The sequence below is a fragment of the Amblyomma americanum genome, chromosome 9 (assembly GCF_052857255.1).
Source record: "Amblyomma americanum isolate KBUSLIRL-KWMA chromosome 9, ASM5285725v1, whole genome shotgun sequence".
Lineage (NCBI taxonomy): Eukaryota > Metazoa > Arthropoda > Arachnida > Ixodida > Ixodidae > Amblyomma > Amblyomma americanum.
The window spans coordinates 35,135,122-35,158,663 of NC_135505.1; the positions used below are offsets into that span (position 1 = coordinate 35,135,122).

A 23,542-nucleotide genomic window follows, 5' to 3' on the forward strand; every position below is an offset into this window, starting at 1 on the left:
CCAGCGACGTCCACCCCTGTCATGCTCCACCAGCCACGGGTGCCTCCAACCTTCCACGGCTACCCTGGCAACGACCCGGAAGATTGGATAGACAACTTTGAGCGCGTGGCTACGTTTAACAGGTGGGAAGATGACATGAAGCTCCGCTATGTTTTCTTTTCCCTTGACGGTCCTGCAAGAACGTGGTACGAAAACCACGAGACTACCTTGAAGACCTGGAAATTATTCAAGTCTGAAGTCGTGAAGGCGTTTACCAACATTCTCCGGAAGCAAAAGGCGCAGATGCTGCTGGACTCACGGATGCAGCTACCAAACTGTCAGCATGTACGTCGAAGAAATGCAGCGTCTTTTCCGCCGAGCTGACCCAAATATGACGGAGGAGAAGAGAACCGGATATCTAATGCGGGGCGTAAAGGAGTCTCTTTTCGCTGGCCTCGTACGAAATCCGCCCAAGACTGTCGCCGAATTCGCCGAAGAAGCGTCAACGATTGAGAAGACCCTGGACGCCCGCACAAGGCAGTACAACCGACCACCGCAGGTCTGCTCCAGCTTTCCGGACACGACGACTGCAACCAGCGACTTGCGGGAGATCATCCGTGAAATCGCCCGCGAAGAACTACGCCGGCTGCTGCCATCATCTTCACAACCTCAAGTAGCGAGCCTGACGGAAGTCGTCCGTGAAGAAGTGCGGCATGCGCTTGGCTCCCCTTCTGCGACGACTGAACCTCAAGCTCCAGCCATGAGTTACGTCGCTGCAGTACGCAAGCCCGCGCCTCGACGTGCCACCCCAAGCCCTATTCGACGTGAGCCAGCAGTGCTGGACCGCCGCCCTCCGGGCCCCGCCCACCCGACCTACGAACAACGTTCGGGCCCAAGGAAATGCGACACCTGGAGAACCCGTGACAACCGTCCGCTGTGCTTCCACTGCGGTGAAGCCGGTCACGTCCTGCGTCACTGCCCGTTCCGACGCATCGGTCTTCGCGGATTCGCCGTTGACGCACCACGACCACGCTTCGGCCAACATCCACAAGAAATCAACGACTACCTGCGCCGCGACGAATACGTGTCGAGCCGATTTTCCCGCTCACCCTCGCCGCGAGCCTCGCGCTTCAAGTCGCCCCGCCACAGCTACGCAGCGGCTGTGCGAGGAAGGTCCCCCAGCCCCCGTAGGGGAAACTGAAAACAGCAACCTTAGGAGGTGAGGTTGCTTCCCGGCAAAAAAACGAAGACCCTCCAACGACGAGAACTCACGGCGACGCCGCACCGACGACGACACGACGCAACTTAGAGACCCCCAGGACACCGACATCGACAAGCCCCTGCAGCCGCAGTCGCAATCACCGACCAAGCCTTGACCCGACGCCGAAAGTTACGTGCAACGCAAGAGCAAGGACTTCCGATCTAGAGGTGACTGTCGACGGCCGAAACGTTACTGCTCTAATCGACACGGGAGCTGACTATTCTGTGCTGAGTGGTTCCTTCGCCGACCGGATCAAGAAAGTGACCACGACTTGGGATGGCCCGCAGATACGCACAGCAGGCGGACACCTCATCACGCCATCAGGAAGGTGCACTGCGAGACTGACTGTCAACGGACACACATATCCGACAGTATTCGTCGTACTTCAGAAATGTTCCCGTGACGTCATTCTGGGGATGGACTTCTTGACACAGCACCGCGCAGTCATCGACCTCAAGTCCAAGTCCATCACGCTTTCGACGGACGAAGCTTTACCTCCGAAAACGACCCCAGAGCAGTCAAAGGCCCTCAGTGTTCTCGATGAAGAACTAACCATCCCACCCCGGTCCAGCGTCATCGTCCCCGCCTGTGCAAGAAATTTCGAAGACGCAGAAGGCATCATCGAGGGAAACACGCAGTTGCTCTTAGACAGACGACTTGGCGTCGCAAGAGGCATCGCTCATTTGCGGCATGGAAAATCCGAAGTACTGGTCACGAACTTCAGCGAAGAATACCGACACCTCAACAGAGGCACTACAATTGCGTTCTTGGACGAAACAACTGATTTACTGGACGCCTTCATCATCTCCGACGAACCTGCAAATGACAGCCTAAAGCAAGACCATGCTGCCACGTTCGCCATCAACCCAGCATTACCCCGGGACCGACAAGAGAAAATCACCCTTCTTCAAAGTTACAGCGAATGTTTCGCCTCGTCATCAAAGGTGCGACAAACGACAATAGCCAAACATCGAATTATAACCGACGAACACACCAGACCTCTCCGCCAAAGCCCTTACCGTGTGTCGCCGCGAGAACGACAGGCCATCCGGGACCAAGTAGAGGAAATGCTTCGCGACGACGTCATCCAACCTTCGAAGAGCCCATGGGCGGCACCGGTCGTTCGAGTGAGAAAGAAAGACGGTGCTCTTCGATTCTGCGTCGATTATCGGCGACTGAACAAGATTACGAAAAAAGACGTCTACCCCCTCCCGAGGATCGACGACACTCTGGACAGGCTCTGCCACGCCAAGTATTTCTCGTCGATGGATCTCAAGAGTGGATATTGGCAGATTGAAGTCGACGAAAGAGACCGGGAAAAGACTGCCTTCATCACACCGGACGGACTGTACGAGTTCAAAGTCATGCCATTTGGGCTTTGCTCCGCACCCGCAACTTTCCAAAGGGTAATGGACACAGTGTTGGCAGGCCTCAAATGGCAAACCTGTCTCGTCTATCTAGACGACGTTGTAGTCTTCGCAGCGAGCTTCGAGGAACACCTGCGGAGGCTGAAGGCAGTACTCGACGCAATCAAGTTATCCGGACTTACCCTGAAGCCTGAAAAATGCCGGTTTGCCTACCACGAACTATTGTTTCTCGGCCACATCATCAGCAAGGACGGCGTGCGCCCCGACCCGCAGAAGACAGCCGCCATTGCCAATTTCCCGCAGCCTCATGACAAGAAGGTGGTCCGCAGATTTCTGGGATTGTGTGCTTATTACAGACGCTTCGTGAGGAATTTTTCGCGCGTCGCGGAACCTCTGACCAAGCTCTCCAAGGCAGACGTACCATTCACATGGAATTCGGCACAAGCGGAAGCCTTCAACGAACTTCAGCGTCTCCTGCAGTCTCCACCGGTGCTAGGGCACTTTGACGAAAACGCCGAGACAGAAATCCATACCGACGCAAGCAGCTTTGGTCTAGGCGCCGTGCTCGTCCAGAAAAACGAATGAGTCGAAAAAGTAATAGCATATGCAAGTCGTTCATTGTCGAAAGCAGAAGCGAACTATTCGACCACTGAAAAGGAGTGCCTTGCGATCGTCTGGGCTACATCGAAGTTCCGTCACTACTTGTATGGACGCCCGTTCAAGGTTGTGAGCGACCACCATGCATTGTGCTGGCTAGCTAACTTGAAGGACCCCTCTGGCCGTCTCGCTCGATGGAGCTTGCGCCTCCAAGAATTCGACGTCACGGTGGTCTACAAGTCTGGGCGAAAGCACTCCGACGCTGACTGCCTGTCACGAGCCCCTGTCGACACGCCGCAAAAAGACGATGACGACGACGCTTTCCTTGGACTGCTAAGTTCCAGCGACTTCGCACGACAGCAGCAATCTGATCCTGTCCTACAGCGCCTGTACGAGTATCTTGAGGGGAAGTCTCCTTCACCTCCTGCCCTCTTCAGGCGTGGACTATCGTCCTACTGTCTGCAACAGGGAATCGTCGTGAAGAAGAATTTCTCACCGAACAAGGCCGCCTACCTTCTCGTCGTCCCGAAGAGCCTTCGGGAGGAAATTCTGCAGGCTTCGCATGACGAACCAATGGCTGGCCACCTCGGGTTTACTCGCACCCTCCGCCGAATCCAAGAGAGATTGGCCTCGTCTATCCTCCGACGTCGCGCACTACGTTAAGAGTTGTCGTGAATGCCAACGCCGGAAAACGCCACCGAAAAGACCAGCAGGGTTCCTGCAGCCGATTCGACCGCCATCAAGACCTTTCCAAGAGGTCGGTATGGACCTACTTGGCCCCTTCCCAACATCAACGACGGGCAACAAGTGGATTATTGTGGCGACCGATTATCTCACCAGGTACGCCGAAGCAAAGGCCCTCCCGAACGGCACAGCAGCAGAAGTCGCCAAATTCTTCGTCGAATCCATTCTTTTACGACACGGCGCCCCCGAAATACTGATAACAGACAGGGGGACAGCGTTCACGGCGGAGCTAACCCAGGCCATTCTGCAGCACAGCCATACAAGTCACCGGAGAACAACTGCGTACCATCCGCAGACAAACGGGCTTACAGAACGCCTCAACAAGACCATCGCCGATATGCTTTCTATGTACGTAGACGCAGAACACAAGACATGGGACGTCATTCTTCCCTATGTGGTGTTCGCCTACAACACCGCTGTGCAAGAGACTACCCAAATGACACCATTTAGTCTCGTCCACGGGAGGGAGGCCACGACCACACTCGACGCCATGCTGCCCGACGTTACCGACGAAAGTAACCTCGACGTCGCCGCCTACCTGCAGCGCGCAGAACAAGCTCGACGACTTGCCCGTGAGAGAATACAAGACCAGCAGCGCACCGACGCCCGACGCTACAATCTTGGAAGACGCGCAGTGCAATACAAGCCAGGCGATAGAGTTTGGGTTTGGACGCCGATTCGCCGCCGCGGACTGAGTGAAAAACTTCTGCGCCGCTATTTCGGCCCGTACAGGATTCTTCGCAGACTGGGTAATCTGGACTATGAACTCGTCCCTGACGGAGTTACAGCATCCCAGAGACGCCGCACACGCTCAGAAGTTGTCCACGTCGCCCGTCTGAAGCCTTACTATTCGCGCTAATGACTCTTTGTGCTTACATTATGAGTATTTATTTTGTATGCTCTGTATCTTTATGTCCGTTATCCCTGTTTTTAAGCATCGGGTCGATGCTTCTTTAAGGGGGGAGTAATGCCGCGAAGCTTGCTTTTTGTCTGGAACCTGCTGCTCTCGCTCGCGGGGCGAACTTTTGGCTCAGTCACCCCCCGGCGCTGCTTCACTTGGGGGATCTTCTTATCGCGGCAGGCACGCCGCATTATCAATTTTCTGGGACGCGAGACGCGACCAGAGTTATCTCGATTTTTCCTAGCCTCGCGAAAGTGTGCCTACTATGTTCTGGAACTTTCCTTGCCGCCTTTAAAATCGAGCACGGCTAAGAGCGGCGGGCATTCTGTTAGTCGACGACCGCCGAGCACGTTCGCTGCTATCGCCGCCGCTGAGTTTTCAGAGCTGTTCTTAGTGGGCGTAAGCCAGCCTATTAAAGTATTCTCTTACGAGCTGCTCTGTGCCTTCCTCAAGACCGGACCCCAGTCGGTGCTACGTGACCCCGGCGGAGTTCCCGTCACCACCTCGTGACAATATTGTTTTCGGTAAGTTTACAGCAGAACAAAGTTTTAGAGATTAGGCTGCAGGTGTTTACACAGGAATGGTCACAATTCTTATAACAGGGATGATTTTTGCTTTCTGCATTCAGGCAAAGACTCCTGAAAATATTTTCCTAAAAAGTGAGATAGTGACTCCGCATATCGCCACAAAAATCAATTAGGAACGCCGTCATGACCTGCAGAACGTTTCGTATTGAATTGAAGTAGCATTTCAATAATACCTTCATCAGATACAATGACGACTGGTTCAAAAGAATCACAGACCAAAAATATCTTAATTGTCGTTGTCAGTTGAGATCAAAGAGTGATGTAGTTATTAAAACACTGCACAGAGCTCTATGGTCAAATAACGACGTTTCCATTAATCGATTTTCGGTCAATCTGTGTATGAAACTCTCCAATGTGACCCCAAAATCTCAACAGGCATGTTGTTCTTAATATCAACATAAATCTTGCAAAGCGCGTGAAAACACTGCTAACAATGAAAACATCGTGAATTGCTATTTCTTGAGGAGAACCGCTGCAGAAACAATGTCGTCGGCATCTTATGCTCATTAGCCGGCGTAGGTTCTCAACACAGTTCTTTTTCCAGCGTTTCAGATGAACACGACATTAAAACTGAGCATTGCGATCAAATGAAGTGCTACGAGACCGACCTGTTGTTTTCAATCTGCGTGCGCTATGCAAAAATTAAGAATGTTAGGCGTCATAATGTTCTTGTGGAGAGCCTAGACAGGAAATTGTGACATCAGTAAGCCTATACAATACGCCCTTTTCGAGATACTGAGTGCGACATTGATGACGCATATAGAGAGGACAGATGCAAAGAAAAGTATCAGTTAGCTAAGGTGAGAAAGCGAGAACAACGATCATGACAAGCTGTAGTGCACTGCTGAAGCTTTTGTGCAACTCGCATTGTCCTTGACACCAATCGACACTGCTTGCGACTATCAGTTAAGCACCCGTTACCGATTTAACCAGTGGTGAAGTGATAATCGTCCTGTCGGAGGGAAATCATCAACAAGCGCTTCGTGCATCGTATGTCGGTAAGGAATTATTCGTCTCACTGCTGAAGCGATTCTATACAGATCTGCGCTAGTCAGTCCCACCGCGTCTATTTTCTCGGCCGCTGTAGTGTATTCGCACGTTTGTTTCAATAGCTTCTAAATATACTTTCTGTGGCATGGCAAAAAAATCCTAAATTGTTCCTAGATCAACGCTAAAATGGTGGAAGCGGAATATTGCCAGCTGACTTCAAGGTAGTGGCTACACAGGATTGCCGAGAAATTCATCCACTTTCTTAAGAAACCCTTTTCGGGATTCTTTAATGTCAGTCAGGTAGCGTCTACACCTAAGAGGGCACCTCTGATTCCTGTCTTGCGCAAGTCTGCGGCCATTCTGGTTCCGCCATTTTCTCATCTCGCCTCACAATCCATTTGCTATAGTTACCCCGCTGGTGCTGAACTCGTCAACCTTATCTGGCCACCAGTTATAGGTACATCTCATCACAGGTCCCGTGACCCAGCTAGGCTCATTCGTTATTTTTTGTTTGTTAGGATATTATGGGCTCCTATAGGCTCCCCAAACTACACAGCTTTCATGTTCTCTCTCAATCTCATTCACTCATACTACTCTGTGTAGCTAGCTGCGCTGTAAGAATTGAATTGCAAGCATTATACTTGACCCCCAAAAATCAGCCCTATGGTGAGTGGCGATCAGATAATCTGGTTGTAGAGAACATGCCTGATAAATGTAACTACTCATTTGAATTCAGGAGAGTGATCCTTCCAGCGGGAACCCAACCGTCGGCTCTTGCATTTCACTTGCCGTAATATTGAATTTTTTCTCTGTCGAAAGTAATACTCAGTAAGAAACAATAACCTATTGTTTCTATTTTTGCTCATGAACGGTGTTGTTTGGACACTTAATCACGGCGTAAAACAGCCAGTTGGCTATTTTTTACAAAATACATTTTATTTAGCCTATTTGTCAGCCATGGAAAGAAGTCCAAAGAATAGCAAGAGTGAGGCGTTAGTGTGTCGTGGTTGCAGTGGTTGGCACAAAAGTTGTAGTATTATTACGCCCTATTTTGTCGTCACCCAATTCTTCTGCAGCACCTCCAGTTTTGTTTTTCTTGTATCATTTTTAAGCAACAAAACAGTCCAGGTTGATTTGGTAAAGAAGTCTTCAGAGCGCGAAAATATATGCGTACACAAAAGCACGAAATATTACTATATATGGGTATCTTTTTTTAACACCGGCCACATGACGAAAATGGTTGCAAGCAATAAATGTGCTACGTTTATTGTGAGCGCGCCTTAAACCGTGGAGATCACCGTGAATATCTGCAGCTCGTGTGCTTCCATTCTCTTCAATACACATGTAGAGGACTCAACCCCATTTTTGGTAACGCGAAGTGCTATTAGGTTTTCTTGCAAAAATTCAACAGCGCGCGAAAGCTTCAACTATGTTATAAACTACTGTCAGTGCTTGCGGCCTTTATCCGTGTTCGAAATGAGAGTTAAATTTAACGCAAACAGCGAAGGACATGCTCAGTTTCCACGTGCACCGAACGCGCTTCTGGCTACCGCCTTCACTGGGAAGCTCTTAGGTTTGTAGGAAATGTTTTCTCCAAACAAAGATTTCCACTGACGTCCCAAAGCAACTCAGTATATCAGGGACGGCCGTAGCTGACGACTCCGGATAATTTCCCCCACCTGGGGTTCTTTAGCGTACACTGGTATCGCAGAGTACATGGGCGACTTGCATTTCGCCTCAACCTAAACGGGATCGCAGCGGCCGGGATCGAACGTACGTCTCTCGGGGAAGTTGCGGAGCACGATAATCACTAAGCCACCTCGGCGGCACCCTGCCACCCTGTGGTGCACGACGTCGACCATACGAGTAGTCGCAGCTGCGGGAATATATATGCGTCCAAGTTCACTACAGATGTGTGAAATGTGAGGCAGCTCTAGTTAAAGAAAGCTTTTGTTTCACTTTGACCGGTAAAAAAGATTTTCCGAAGAGGTGTCCAAGGCGCAGAGGAGGCCCATTGTATTGCAAGTGGCTCTCCGGAATCGGTGCCTTTTTTTTTTTTTTGCAGCGCTCTTCTGATGCTTGGCCAAAGAAACAGTTGAGAGGCGATGATACAACGCGATGCACCCCAACGTCGCTGAAGTTTATATACATCTGGCGCCTCCCATTAAAGCGGACGCCCAAGACGTTGCTGCTGCGGTCGCCAACCGCGCCGTTCAGCTGCCGGAGTGCGTTCGTCACTATCGGACGAAGTGGAAGGAACACACGCCGACATTATGCACGTTCGAACGCCTCAAAAGCAGGAGCAGAAATGAGATGGCGAGAAGCGAGCGCCACGACGAAATCGTGGCTTGAGAAGGAATTGAGGTGTAGCACGAAAGTAGGTATCACGTGCACACCACGCGCCAGAGAGTACCTGCGCTGCACGACGTCAAGTTATGGCGCGTGTCTTTCTTCCTCCGAGGGCAACGCGTGGCGCTAGGTACGCCGGAAGAGCGAAATTCCTTCTAACGCCCAGCGCCGGGTTTGGGTAAAGGAGTCCGTAAATATGTCGCAATATATGTGGTTAAGCACAAGCTCGCACAGCCTGGAGAGCAACGCAGCCTTTGCGGCGGCGACTCCCCCCCCCCCCTCCCCCCCCCCCCCCCCACCACCGCGCACGGGCTGCTCTCACGAGTTCCTAACGGTCCTCGCACCTGCTCAGCTGTCATGCGTGTATTCCGTTGACTTAGTTTTTGACTTCCCCTCACTTTCCTAAACTATTGTCTCTAACGGCAGGTGGCGTAGCGCGCAGAAATTGGATTGCTGTAGACAGAGCACGCGTGCACATCTGTAAGCATCAAGGCCGTCTTTTTTTAATGCAAACTCTGTTTGGGTTTCGTACAGCGAATTATACAAACTCAGCATTCACTTAACAGCCCTTTCAATACTGGTGGCTAATTTTGCTTGTACCCTTGCGCAACTTTTTATGCGAAGTTGAGCGTTTTTCTCACCAAAGCTACATTGTGCCGTTTTTCATTAGTGCCGTGAAGAAGGGCTCAGGTTAGCCTAGGACTGCCACGTGAAGTACCACAGAATAATTTTGCTTCCAGTTTACAAAACTTTGAAAGAGATGCTTCTACAAACCATTCGATTCTTTAATATTTACTACGACCGCACAAAATAACCCGGCGTGCTCATTTTAGCAGAGAAACCTTTCACTTGGTTGAACATTTCTGCATACTGGATGCATACTGGTGCATAGATGCATACTGCTGTCGTGTTCTGGGGATTTGAACGGCAATTTCTTGTCACAGATTTCCGTTCGAAGGAAGTAAAACAAGACTCCGGACGAGTAAATTTAAAACATCTTGTCGTCTTGTCTCGCCAACTTCGCCATATTTCGTCACGACCGTAGTGGTAAGCATGGTGGCGGAATAATAGCTGCATGCCACCACCTGTACTGCTCTATTACCAATTTCCACCATATTTGGAAATGAGCCGCCACGCTCATTCAGTGGTTATGGCACTCAGTTGCTGACCCAAAAAACGCGGGTTCGACCCCAGCCGCGGCGGTCGAATTTCGATGGAGGCGAAATTCTAGAGGCCCGTGTACTGTGCGATGTCAGTGCACGTTAAAGCACCCCAGGTGGTCGAAATTTCCGGAGCCCCTCACTACGGCGTCCCTCATAGCTTGATTCAATTTGGGACGTTAAACCCCTATAAACTATAAACCAATCATCTTTAGAAATACTATTCGCGTCATGCAAAGCATCTTACCTCTAATTATTTTCGGACTTTGTTACTGCCCGGCAGACGCCGAACGAACTTTCGTAGTGCACTTCAATGAAGCTCTTGATCTCATCACCAGTTCACATCCTCACGCTTTTGTACTATTGGGTGATTCTAACCTTCCTGGAAAAATATGGTCTACTTTGTTACAAATATTATCCACACACAATACCGAAAACTGCTTTGAAAAATTATGCCTCACGCTACGATTATCCCAGATTATTTCTGAGCCAACTAGATAAATTGGTCATTCGTCTAACATTATTGATTTGTTGCTCACGTCACACCCCCATCGTCTTGCATCTCTAAACCACCTGCCAGAGCTAAGTGATCATGTTGTTATCCAGGCTTCATTCGATTTTCACTCAACAGCTTGAATTAAGACAAGGGGGGGGGGTGGGGGGGGGAGGGGTCGGGCGTGGCGCATGCGCTGTGATTGCCCGTGCCGAGCCGGACGCAACCACCGCACGTTGATATGGCGAGATGTGAATAAGGTACATCACTTCCTTCCCTCAAAAGCTGCAAACTGTCGGGAGGCTTCCGGGCGCGGCATGAGCGCCTTGGTAGAATTCGTTCTGTGTTCTCTCCTGGCTCTCTGGAGCCGCTAGCCACTTCTCTACTACACGAGGGCCGACTGTCTGGACCTGCTTGGTCGTCTGTCGACTGTGTTCTGCACAGTGAGGAGGGCCCTGCCTCTGAGGCTTGCTCAGCAGTAAGCTGTGTTTCGCTGACTTCCTTCCTGACCGCAGTCGGCGATCCCCGTGGTCCCACTTGATCCACATGCTGCCGCTGCACCTCCTCCGTCGGCGTATCATCCGTGACCGAACGTAGGCCCTTGACTTCGGTGCCGGTACCGGGTAACCACAGCTCATCAGGATGGCTATGCTGTCGGCCCACACATGCATCCCTGGAGCGAGAGGTTGCTCTCCAGAAATCAGCGAACTGGCCGCGGCAGAACTCTCCTCTCCGTTCTTCTCTGGGAAGTAGGCACTCAGGAACGTTCGTGGCTGAAACCCCAGCAGTTTTCCTGCAGGTGACTTCTCTTGTGGCGGTGTGGACATGTGACGTAACAAAATCTGGCAAGTCGACTTTGCAAAGTTCCTTGCTCGTTTTCCGTTAAGCCATCTTTCGCGGTGCGCTCTGCCCGTTCTGCCAAACCGTTCGATTGTGAACAGTACGGAGCTGCAGTCACATGACGAACGCCATTTTCCTGGAAGAATTGTGCTGTCACTGCACTCGTAAACTGCGGACCATTTTCGGATACGATAGTCCGGGAGAGGCCAAAACGAGCGAAGATGCTCCGTAGCACATCTACTGTAGTTTCCGCCGTCACATTTCTTATTGGTATCGCCTTAACCCAGTTCGTCTCAGCATAAACCAGGACACATATCATGTGCCCTTCGATGGGACCCATGAGCCCTAAATGCAGACGACACCAGCGTGGGTTTGTTTTCGGCAAATGTGCCGGAACCTGTGCCGCAGGCATGGGCGAGCACTGCAAATATTGCAGTGCAGCCACACCACCATGGGTAACCGCATTTTGAAAGTCTAAAAACCGATATGGCTGTTATATTTACGATTATGCGAACTTATGCGCTATAAGCGACACAAGAAGACAAAACACACACGACACAAGCGCAAATGTATCGCTTGTGTCGCTTATACGCGTCGCTTGTGTCGCTTATACGCGTTGCTTGTGTCGCTTATAGCGCATGTGTTCGCATAATGATCAACCAACTGGCCCCGGTATTAGCTTTATATAGCTACGACCGACAACAAATCTGTAATTGCGACAAGGCTCTTAGCTCTAATAGTTAAAAGCTTAATTATTAAAAATTAGTTAACAAGCTTAATACTTGAAACGATTCACTGGTTGTCTGGTGTCCGCCAACACTGGTAATACTAGCCATATTTTTATCTAAAAAAACCTATTTTTGAAAATCGCTTAGTCTCCCTTGAAACGCCTTCTATATGGACCAAAGATGATTCTATAAGACATTTCAGCTACCTTACCTGGTACACGAAATAGAACGCATTTCTTTTTCGACTCATTTATTAGGAGCCGCCGCGGTGGCTCAGTGGTTATGGCACTCGACTGCTGGCCCGAAAGACGCGGAGTCGATCCTGGCCACGGCGGTCGAATTTGGATGTAGGCGAAAATTTAAAGAGCAGTGTACTGTGCGATGTCAGTGCACGTTAAAGAACCCCATGTGGTCGAAATTTCCGGAGCCCTTCACTACAGCGTCCTTCATAGCCTAAGTCGCTTTAGGACTTTAAACATCTTTAAACTAAACTAAACTCATTTATTAGGAAGTTATTTTTGTGGGCCCCCTCTAGCACTATGAGACAAATTGAGATTGCATGGGGCAAAACACTCCCCAGATCTCTTCCCGTAAGAAACATTTTGCAGTCGTCAGCATAAATAACAAAGCTTTAATATCGCAGAAGAGTCGCTATTAAGCATTCTATTATGAATCCCAGCGTAACCCTGCCGTTCTACTAGAAACATCGCAAATCCTGCCGCCCCGGCCATGAAAAGACCTCGCACCCACCTTCAGCCATTAATCAGACCATCTTTTCTCGTTTTTCGTAACAGCACCCTCGAACTGGAATGACCGTCCTGCTGCTGCTCTCATCCACTGCAATCACGAACACTTCAAGCGTTTATTAGAAGACCTCATCTATCATTGCGAATGTCCACCCCTCATGTAAAACCCCTGCAGAGGGGTACTTGAGGAATTTCATATAAACACTTTTTTAATTACGAAGGGTCACCACAGTTCCTAAATACGATATGTTCAAGCGCAATGCTTCAATCTTGTAGTAATTACTATGCACAATTAGCACACTGATCGGGTTGAGAAGAGACGGAGGGAGCAGTATGAAGTGAAGCAGAATTTTCCGCTATGTTGACGATTACCTGGTTTTCGTTAACAGAGGGGACTCAAAAGACGCTCTCATGACGTTCAGGATATCTTTAAAGAATCAGGACTAGGCCTTAACTTCAGTGCTGAACGGCCTTTAGGGTAATGAATTACAATTTTTAGACATTCGCCTGCGCGTTGAACCGGCACATACTCTTTGGTTTTTGCACCCCAGATCCATGAAAGCGCCCTTAAGTTTTTCTTTGGGACATTGCAAAACTATGAAAAATGTCATTGTTTTTTCTAGCAGTGGTGCTGCCCTGTGTAAATCTTGTGCCCACGCAGTGGCGAAGAGCGTTCATTATCGGGTGACCAGACTGAGCACCGCTGGCTACTCGAGTTCTCTGACTGCAGTGGCCGGCGAAAAAAAAATTATAACAAAGGTAAAAAATTTAGTCCCGTCCTCTCCGCAAGCCAACGCCCTGGAGCGCAAGAGATATGCTGTGATTAGATACCAGCGTAACGTACCACGCAATCTTATGAACGTTGGACAACGCTATGGGGGGGGGGGGGGGGACGTTGTGTTTTCTGCACCCTGGAAAATGGCATATTTTTATGCACGTGCACAAATTAAGATTGATTTTACGCATAGACGTAGCCCAGTTTATTGCCCAATAAATCATAAGTTACGGCATGCTCCTTGTTTGTACACTCTGGGGTATGAATTCCCTTTCCCTGGCGATCATGGTTATGTAGCACAGATTGGTCGGTGCATTATTATCCGTTTATAGGAAAATTTTAGGAATAGAACATCTAATTTGCATTCCAATGTGCGAAACGTTGTAGAGCATGTGAAGGTAAGAAAAAGATGTTTTGCCTTCAGCTCCTAGATAAAACTATGATTTTATTCCGTCACAGGGACCAGCGTTTACGGGAGTTGTCTGAGGCGTATATTATGGGGAAGAAAACACATGTGTGTAGTAGTGATACGTCGGTTGTGGTTGATGATTGTGAGGCGGGATTTCTGGGCGCTAGGTTGCGACCGCAGCGCTACCGAGGTGTCGCATGGCCTCTGAGAATGATGATGTGTATTTTTTCGCTCTATATATGTCGCCCATCACCCGATCGAGTTCAGTTGTGAGTCTGCGCGCGTCTTGTCTTATTTTTCTGTTGTCCTTGTGAGCACAGTGTCCGTTTTACAAGAAGAATTTTCAAGTAACTCTAAAGAGCAGTGCACTAAAACAGCGGCTGAACTCACGAAGTTTGTCAAGGGGCTGAAGTAGTACTGCCCGTAGTTGTAGACGCCGAAGAACGAGTCGAAGCCTCTTCGTGTCGGAGTGTACGCGACGTTCGAGTAACCCAGGTGCCACTGGCATGAGAAGAAAGAAATGAATGAAAATCTGACCACTCATAAATAGTTTGTGTAGTGAGGAAGAAGGGAAGTTGGCCTGTATCGATTAATTAACCGCGTTTTAATGACAAAGCACACTACTTTGACTCACAACGGACCTCTTGTATCCTACGAAAGGTGCAAAAACATGAAATGCAGGTATCGCCGCCACCATCGAGTTTTTCAGTGAAACTGCGACTAATGGAGACACTTTTCAGGGGCGCGAATCACTGAGGCGAGGCTACACTGCATTGGTTGGCAAATGGTGATCTCTCAAGGCTGTTTGATGTAGGTCTCAGGAGTTTCACTGCGAGTGGCCGGAAAATTTTTAAAGTGCATTTTTTTCTGCAATAAATGCGTCATTAGTTGCCGGACAAACAAACTTAACCGAAAGGGACAAATATTAAGTTCTTACTGCGAACAAATCTTGGACGGAGTTTTCATCACTGTCCTTTTTCTATCGACTAATTTTCTTTATAGATTTTTTCGAAAGGTTTTGACAGCATTGTCATCTTTTTACTTTATCTGACATAATTATCGTTATCGTCATCATCATCATCGCTACGTTCATTATATCGTAACATCTATGTACATACACACAGAGAGTAATTAGTATTGCAGGAGGAGGTCTTGAAGTAGATTGTCTTGGGCTCTCCTGTGGCAAAACGAATGAACTTACATTTTAACCAGTAGACGTAAAAAAAGAGTTGAACATAGAGGAGTGCAAAACAGAGAAGTATATTGTCACAAGTTTTATTCATGAAAGTTATGGTTACTTACTGGCCTCGTAAAGAAGCAACTCCGACATGATCACACTTTTTCGACAATTGATATATCATCTATTTGCCGCCGCTGCCTTGCAACGTCTCCAAGCGCACAACTCAGCAAGCGATTCTTATCAACACTGGCACCTTTAGGCACCTGCCTGTACGGCAGAGATCTTTACGTCACGCCTGCACTGAAATATATGCTATAAAAAGCAATGCAATACGAGTAAAGTGGGTAACAAAATTGAGTTGCGGATGAGCGCGGCTCAGCCCTCTCAGCTGAATTTTGGCTACGGCGCTTATAGCGAAGCAATTTCTTTACAAGCATATGCGTCCAGGTTCTCAAGAACAACTGTTGTTTGCCACTCCCTACATCCTGAAAGATATATTTTGTCATATATACTTGTGCAGCATGTGCATTAGGAACATACGTTAGATGACATCCTTTTAGAGGATCCTATTATTTCTTTTGTCGCTTTGTTTGTGTGTGCTATGTTTGAACCTTCAACTCACGAAGATGTGGCGTACGTTAAAAATTGTTTGCACAATTTTTCACGTGTGCAACAGTAGCGTGTTTCATCAGGAGGTCAGAGGCTGAAGATTGAGTGTGTCGTGCTTTTTCTGAAATTTATGTCAGATATCTGCCGAGACTGCCATTCTTGCTCGTGACACTCATTGGTGGACAAATGCTCAATTATATTGGCCATTCCCGCTCACTCCACCACCTTTTGTGGAAAGATGGGTAATATCAAAATGCAGATGTGCATATGTGACATGCAGTCACCTTCCCCACAGCATAGGTCCGGTATCCCAGCTTGCGCAGATGCTGAGCCATCGTCCGAACGGTGGTGTTCATTCCGCCCTCTTCAGCGACATACAGAACGTCATGTTGAAGACCTGCACAAAACAAGCGTGCTTGAAGGAACACGCAAAATTTTGCTAAGTAGTCAGCGTGCATTGAACTTCATTCGGACCAATGCATGAACCCGTCTAGGGGAGAGTGCGTTTGCGCCCTAAGTCTGAGTCAAGCCACTGTACAGCCGAGGTAAATCAAACTTGTAAAATTTAAGCAAACAATTCACTTTGGACACATATAGTTATAGCCTGTTATCGTAACATCCCTAGAATTCCTTGCAGCGACCGGGGGAAGGCGAAGTGCGGTTTCGTGAAAACAGCGGCTTAAAAACTGCACTCGGCGACAGCTTTTCTTGTTCATCATACACGCAAAGCGCTATGAACTTTACTGACGAGCGCATTGAATGAATGGTGTACAAGCAACAAGGCCTAGTTCTCGTGTCTCTAGATTTTCCTGACAGTGACCAGAAGGTTACAGGGGTGGGGCGTCATCTATTATGTCATTACGCTAAATAGTTTGGGCGCATGATGGTGTTGCTGGCACCCTGGCAAGTTGCCCTCTTCGTGGCATACTAATTCTGCTGTTGGGGAGCTGGTGTCATCTATGGATGCTTCTTGTAACGGGGTGAGCCAAGCAAAATGATTAAAATTAGGAAACCTGTTTTTTCCTGGGTACTAGACGTTGAAAGTTCACAGTAGTGTTATAAATATGCCTTTAGTAACAAATATTATTAATACATTATATCTTTAAAAAAACTGTAGGAAGAAAGGGAGTCTTTCGGCAAGGTAACTTCATCTTGATCAAACAAGTTGTCACAGAGGCCAAGAACAAAATTTTTTAGCAGTGGTCTACGTGGTCGCTTATACCAACGCCGTCAGAAACTTTCAGTTCGTACCGATGGTGGAAAGACACGAAAAGAGCTGCGATGATTGCCGGACAGAAAGTGGGGCGCAACATGTTTTAGATGCGAGCCGACGTCGTCAGTGTAATGTTAGCAGCGCTGTACGATTTATATCTACCGGTGTCACACAAGACTTCCTTCCAACAGCAACGATATATTTTTTACGTAATCGCCGGGATCATTCTCTGCTTGAGCAAACTGCTTTTAGTGGAGCAACAGGAAAAGGTCTCTGTTTGGAAGGTCAGTGCTACTTCGATTAGACAGACGACAGCAAGTCAAAATTGCAGAGCCCACCTATTCTCTCGAATTGAAGGTATGTGCTTTGTCGTGAAGAATAGCGTGGCAGCGCGCTGCTTTACAGGTCATTTTTTTGTGCATTATAGTAGAAAGTTCACGCTGAGTGCCATGGCGCCTGCACCTTGAGAATAGGCCTCTTAGGAAAATGCGGTCTGGTGTCATCGCGGTCACTTTGTATGTCCTTAAAAATGGCCATAAAAGAACCTGAACCTCGCAGTCAGCAAGACAATTCGAAAGCAGGCATAGTTAATTTTGGGAAGGATTACAGCTTTCCTGCCGGATATCACTTTTAAATAATTAAAGCCACATATTACTTGTCTTCAGATAATGTACAGCTCGCTCCATCATGATCGCTGCGTAATAACCCTTTCTAAACAGAAATGGTTCAAGCGCCAACTAAAATTGAGAGCGGTGGAGTGAATCACGTCTATCAGGTAGCCCAGGTTACCCCAATATGCGTGACCAAACCGCTTTCAGTGTCATCAGTGATGGGTCTGTCTTGCTGTTTGGTTTATATGCGAACAATTTGCTCCCCCACTGCTATATTTCACGTGAAATCTTCATATATTAAACAATATTACTGCCACGGCTACGTCGAAAAAAAATCCTAAAGCCTCCAGGGGCCGCATTCTATATAAGCTCTTGCACGTCCACTGGGTCCTTGTTATTGAAAATCTCAGATATACCCGCGGCTCTTCAAGCGTCTGTGGGAAGCGATCCGGCCGTCGGGTGGTTGGCGACCGGTCCTCACCATTGGCCTCGTCATGCAGCCAATGGTGACGAGCATCACAGTGGTAGCTCAATAGCAGGTGACAGGATCTGACGACTGGCTGCCATTGGCGGCGATACGCAGCCAATGGCTTATGGCATATGGCCAATGGCGATAAGCAGCCAAATGGTCCAGATGACGCGAAACAAGGGCCAAATGGACACGAAATGATAAATGGGCAGCTTGTAGAGTACGGCCTCAGTTCGTCATTATGCTTCGGTCTTCACTTTTCCTGACGATGGTTGGACTGTTTGTTAAAAAAAAATAAAGCCCATTGAAGCAGCTACTTGTCTTAGCACCTTCCAAAAACACAAAGAACGTAGCACTAGAGCAGAGTAAGACCTGTCGAAATATATATAGGAAAGACTCCGGAAGTCTTAACATATACGAAATTTTTTATCAGAACGGTGACAGAGAACGAAATTATTTGGGTAATCACATTAATAGAGGAGTAACAAAAAAAGAGCCAGAATTCGACCATGAAAGTCCAAACTAAAAACCCCACTTATCTCGTTCAGTGCCCTATCAACTATGCCACAGTGGCGGCTGTCTTATTTTCTACGTTGCAAACTATTTCTCTTCAATGTAGTTACTTAGACTGGGGAGCACTACGATCAAGACAAGGGGACAGCACCACATAAGAACACCACGAGACACGAGCGCAAGAGCGCATGAACTTACCCAGAAAAGAAAAAAAGGGGCACCGCGACAAGCAGCAATTGATCAACGCAACCGGGTGCACTCTTCCACCGTACGTTGTGCGATCAGTTTGCACAACGTACGGTGGAAGAGTGTACCCGGTTGCATTGATCAATTGCTGCTTGTCGCGGTGCCCCTTTTTTTTCTTTCTGGGTCCCTTGCTCGAGCAAGGGGCCAAAATTTGCCACCCATCCAAATGTGGGCCGTTTGGATGTTTTGAGCATGGTGCACACGATTGCGCACAGCGCATCTTCAGAAGAGAAAGCCACGTGTGTTGCCGATGCAATGCTCAGCGCTAAGCTGAGCACAACCAAGAAGACTATGAAAAAGAAACCACGTATAGCTCCCAAGAAAACCAAGAAATTTTTGACCGAGAACGGCATGAGGCTTTTGCAATCGGACAAGACAGGTTGCTTCATGGTTCTAGGGGCAACGGAGTACAAGTCGAAAGCCGTGAAGGAAATTTCGAAGCACTTCCGCAAGGAGGAGAAGCATGATGAAAAAATTCTAAAGAAGGTACGAAGCCAAGCTGCAAAACTGTGTGGAAAAGCACGCCTTGAGAAACTAGGAAAAGAAGTCAGAGGCAGCAAGCAGCTTTCGCTAAAACCCTTTTTCATGGTCAAAACGTATAAAATGGCTGCACCCTTCCGGACAATTGTAGGAGACTAGGGCACATGGCAACGCGAGGTGTCCCGATATCTCCAAAGGCTTTTGAACTTGCTTCCATTGGACGACCCTTTCTTGATACGGAATTCTGATGAGGTGGTGCGATTCTTCAAGGAGGACACAAAAGTGACGTGCTTCTCTATCGATGTCCAGGACCTATTTTACACCATTCCGCGCGGACACGTGCTGCAGGCTGTGGACGATTCTTTGGACACCTACCGAACAGTCTCAAGTTTATGAATGCGAGTGGAATTAGCACTTCGGACTTCCTTGCACTACTTGAGTTGTACCTCTCTGCCATGTACGTGCAGTTTGGTGGTGAGGTCTTCTTGCAGAAGGACGGGATATGCATTGGCTCTAACATCGCGCCTGTACTGTGCAACATTTTTCTAGCCAGAGGAGACCGTGTCCTACGTGACACATTGTTTCCGCTTGGCATCAAGACGTGCTACAGGTACGTTGATGATTTTCTGATATGTGCCGAAGTGGGATGTGCAATGAATGATTTGGTGAAAAAAAAAAACGCTGATCGAATTCCAGCTTGCTCATCTGGAACTCTCATTCACATATGAAATCCCTTCGGACAACCGCCTACAATTTCTAGACTTAGCCATTGAAATCGGCCCCCACGTTTGCTGGCAGTGCAGAATAAGGAGCGAAAAGGGCTTGCTCCCTTACGACTCCGCGCACTCTAAAATTATAAAGCGGAATATAGCTGATGCATGTTTCAAGCACGAGTTAAAAAAGTCTTGCCATCACAAGATGCTTGACAGCGTTAACTTACAGGCTGCAAGACTGAAGGCTGCTGGATACCCAAAACGGTTGCTGATCTCGGTCGCGGAAAAAGTTTTGAACACATTCATTAAGGGGAAGCCTGCAAATGCGAACGAAAAAGATAAGATACTTGTTGTTTTGCTATATGTGCATGCCTTGTCGCACAGGCTAAAAAAAGTGGCAAAAAAGTATGGAGTTTCCGTTGTGTTTTCCGCGCCTCATAAACTCAAAAGCATGTGTGCAAAAATTAATTCCGGCCAAGAAGAAGAGCACGACGCATGGTCTTGTTGCGTGAGGCACAGGAACTCGTTTGTGGCATGTGTTGAGGGCGCGGTATATAAAATACCGCTGTCTTGCAGCAAGGCCTATGTGGCCAGACAGGAAGGTGCTTAAATGAGAGGTTGCGGTAGCACAATTACAACAACTCTCTGGTCAGTGCCCCTGGCAACCTCGCAGCACAGTGCGCAGTGCACAAGTGCGAACTTCTACTGGATAGAACGACGGTTCTTCTTAAATCAAAGGACAATACCACAAGGGAATTGTGGGAAGCATTTTGCATGGCTTCAGAAAAGGAAGGTGCTGGGTTCGTTACCGACCCGTCTGTGGTTTTTTACAAAAAAAGAAGAAAAATTGCATTTAGCTGGTCATGTGTGAAATTCATGACTTGCGAGGACAGCTTATATCTCGCATGGTGTAGGTGATTGCTTTGATATCTCGGCTGGCTCTAACGCTTTTATGTTTGTGTGTCCCACGATTAGATGCGTATAAATATGCGCCATGTCGAAAACAAACTCAGCTGAAAGTTTGCGCTCATGTCTCGTGGTGTTCTTAGGTGGTGTTGTCCCCTTGTCCTGAGTGTAGCGCTCCCCAGTCTCACTATGTACAACCAACTAGCCCCCTACAAAGCTTTACTTCAATGTAGCCCCGCTTTCAGCGGGCTTCACGGGTGCCCGTTTGCGCGATTCTTGCCTGCCCTTAACATAGCGAAGGCTCAGTTCAGGCATGTTTGATGCCACACGCAACATAACAGGACTTTTGCGCAGAGCGTTCACCTTTTATCTTCGACCGCGTTTTACAACTTTTGTCCGTAAACTTGCGAGACTGGGTCCATTAACAAAATGCGTTTAACATTAAAATAGTTTGTGCAGCACCCCTTCGAAATAGTCTCCCTTGCAGTCTATACACAGCTTCCAACGCTTCTTGAGGTCTTGGAAACAGTTGGGAAACGCTTCTTTTGGCAGAGCTGTCAGCTCCTTTGTCGTGGCGTCTTGAATGGACTCCACGCTCCTCGTCCAACGACCTTTTAGGGCTCTCTTCACACGAGGAGACAGGAAAAAATCGCATGGGGAGAGGTCAGGAGAGCATGGCGGATGAGGATGTACAGTAATTGGCGAGAAATTTTGTCACGCTGAGAGCAGTGTGCGGCCTTTCATTATCGTGGAGAAGGCTCCATTGTCCAGATGCCCATAAGTCAGGGCGACGGCGTCGCAGTGCACCACGCATGTGTTGGAGCACGCGGATATAAAACTCCTGATTCACCGTCTGCCCTTATGGAACGAACTCGTAGTGTATGACACCTCTGCCATCGAAACAAGAACTATCAGCATCGTATTTGTTTTGATCTTCGGTCACCGCACCTTTGTCAACGCCGGAGAGCTTGTGGACAGCCATTTTGCTCTTTGCCTCTTTGTTTGAGGTTCGTATTGAAAACACCATGTTTCGTCTTCAGCAATGATGCTGTCGACGAATGCAGCATTCTTCTCTGCCTCGGAGAGCAAATCAGCGTTCAATGATGCCTTCGTGTCCTTCTGGTTCAGCAAGGCGGAAATTTTGGGCGAGTTGGTAAGTGTTCATTTTCGCTCTCAGCGCGACACGAACGGGACTCAAGACGAAGGTACCCAGATCAACTCATTTCCAGGGCAGCGGAGAAACTTCTTAGGCAGCTCAAAAATAGGGCTCAGCCGAAAGAAGCCAAAAAGAAGAAAAAGCCGGCTGTGGTCCCGTATGCACACTGCTTGTCACATGGGCTGAAAAAAGTTGCGGGCAGATACGACGTTGATGTCGTCTTTTCTGCACTTAGAAAACTTAGCGCTATGTGCAAACAGGTCCAACAGAGGCACTACGGCAAGAGCAAGAGGGATGCTTGTCAGGTGCGTCATGTGTCGCCATCTATACCTTGCGAGGTAGGGGTGGTGTATACTTGGTCCCCTTCTCCTGCGGTGCCATGTATGTACATTGGCCAGACTGGCAGGTGCGTTAACAAACGCTTGATGGAGCGTGAAAACACCAGGAAAAATGACCCCCTGTCTCACACAGCCTTCCACAGCAGGCAATGCCAATGCAGGCATGAAAAGGATCATGCAGAAAGGAGAACTAAAGGGGACCCCCTTGCCCAGGCGTCTTTCCAGTGCAAAAAGTGCCAATGTGTTCCCGATTACAAGAACACGTGCATCCTGTTCCGACATAACAATAAATTAACACGCCAGGTAAATGAGGCTTTTTCTATTTTCACCACAACGGCACAAAATGTATCAGCAGCCCTTCCATTACGTTATCCGAGTGGGAATTGAGCTATCTGACCTCCCACGTGCCTTCCAGATAACTTTTGTTGATTGATGAGTAGTTCACTGTTTGTATTTATACGCTTTTGGTTCTTCAATAAAAAACCAGTTGATAGTCAGCGCCTGTTTGTGCCAGTCCTTCGTCTTGTGTCCCGTTCGTGTTGCGCTGAGAGTGAAAATGTCCTTCCGGTCTTGTGTGAGGGAGTGCGACGCAAGTCTGGCATTCAGCTTTCGTTTCCCGAAGTCCTCAAGCAAAATTTGGTGGCATGTTGTCTTACTAATGTCGAGAGCATTTGATAGCATGTGGAATGCAATGGTGCGGTCTTGCTATACGATTTCCGTGATCCAAGCCACGTTTTCATGCGTGAGGTTCAAGGGCGCCCCTCCCTTGTGTCGTCTTCCACCGAAGTTCTCCCCGAAATGAACCTCTTGTGTCACTCGAAAACTTGCGTCCGAGATAATTTATCGTAGTCGTAAGCGTCATGGAGGAGCTTATACGTCTCCGTGGCTGTCTTGCCAAGCTTCACACAGAATTTTATTCTTACACGCTGTTCGAGATGGACGTCCATCTCTCCACATTCACTCATAGTAGAATGCGCAGACTGCAAGAGACAACGCATTTGTTACATGTAATGCCATGTGGCGGCTTCCACAGCAATTAACATAATTAGCTCAGGTTAGCCCGAAAAGATGGCGCTACACATACGCACCAACATTTGTTTGGGAATTGATTCTAGAGTAGGAAATAATTTAGTCTAGAAACTTTTCGGACAAAGGTTGTATTTCGCACCTACGTAGAGTAAG

General features: G+C 48.3%; 1 protein-coding gene across 7 annotated transcripts in view; it reads right to left on the minus strand.

The window, feature by feature from the left end:
- Positions 1-23,542, minus strand: part of LOC144105750 (arylsulfatase B-like) — a 121,832-nt gene that overhangs the window by 28,722 nt on the left and 69,568 nt on the right. For all 7 annotated transcript variants that reach the window (XM_077638858.1, XM_077638857.1, XM_077638862.1 and 4 more), the window contains 2 exons: positions 16,000-16,112; positions 14,317-14,427 (listed from right to left, as the gene is read on the minus strand). In XM_077638858.1, the coding sequence (XP_077494984.1) occupies positions 14,317-14,427; positions 16,000-16,112 (224 nt within the window). The remainder of the gene's footprint in view (positions 1-14,316; positions 14,428-15,999; positions 16,113-23,542) is intronic.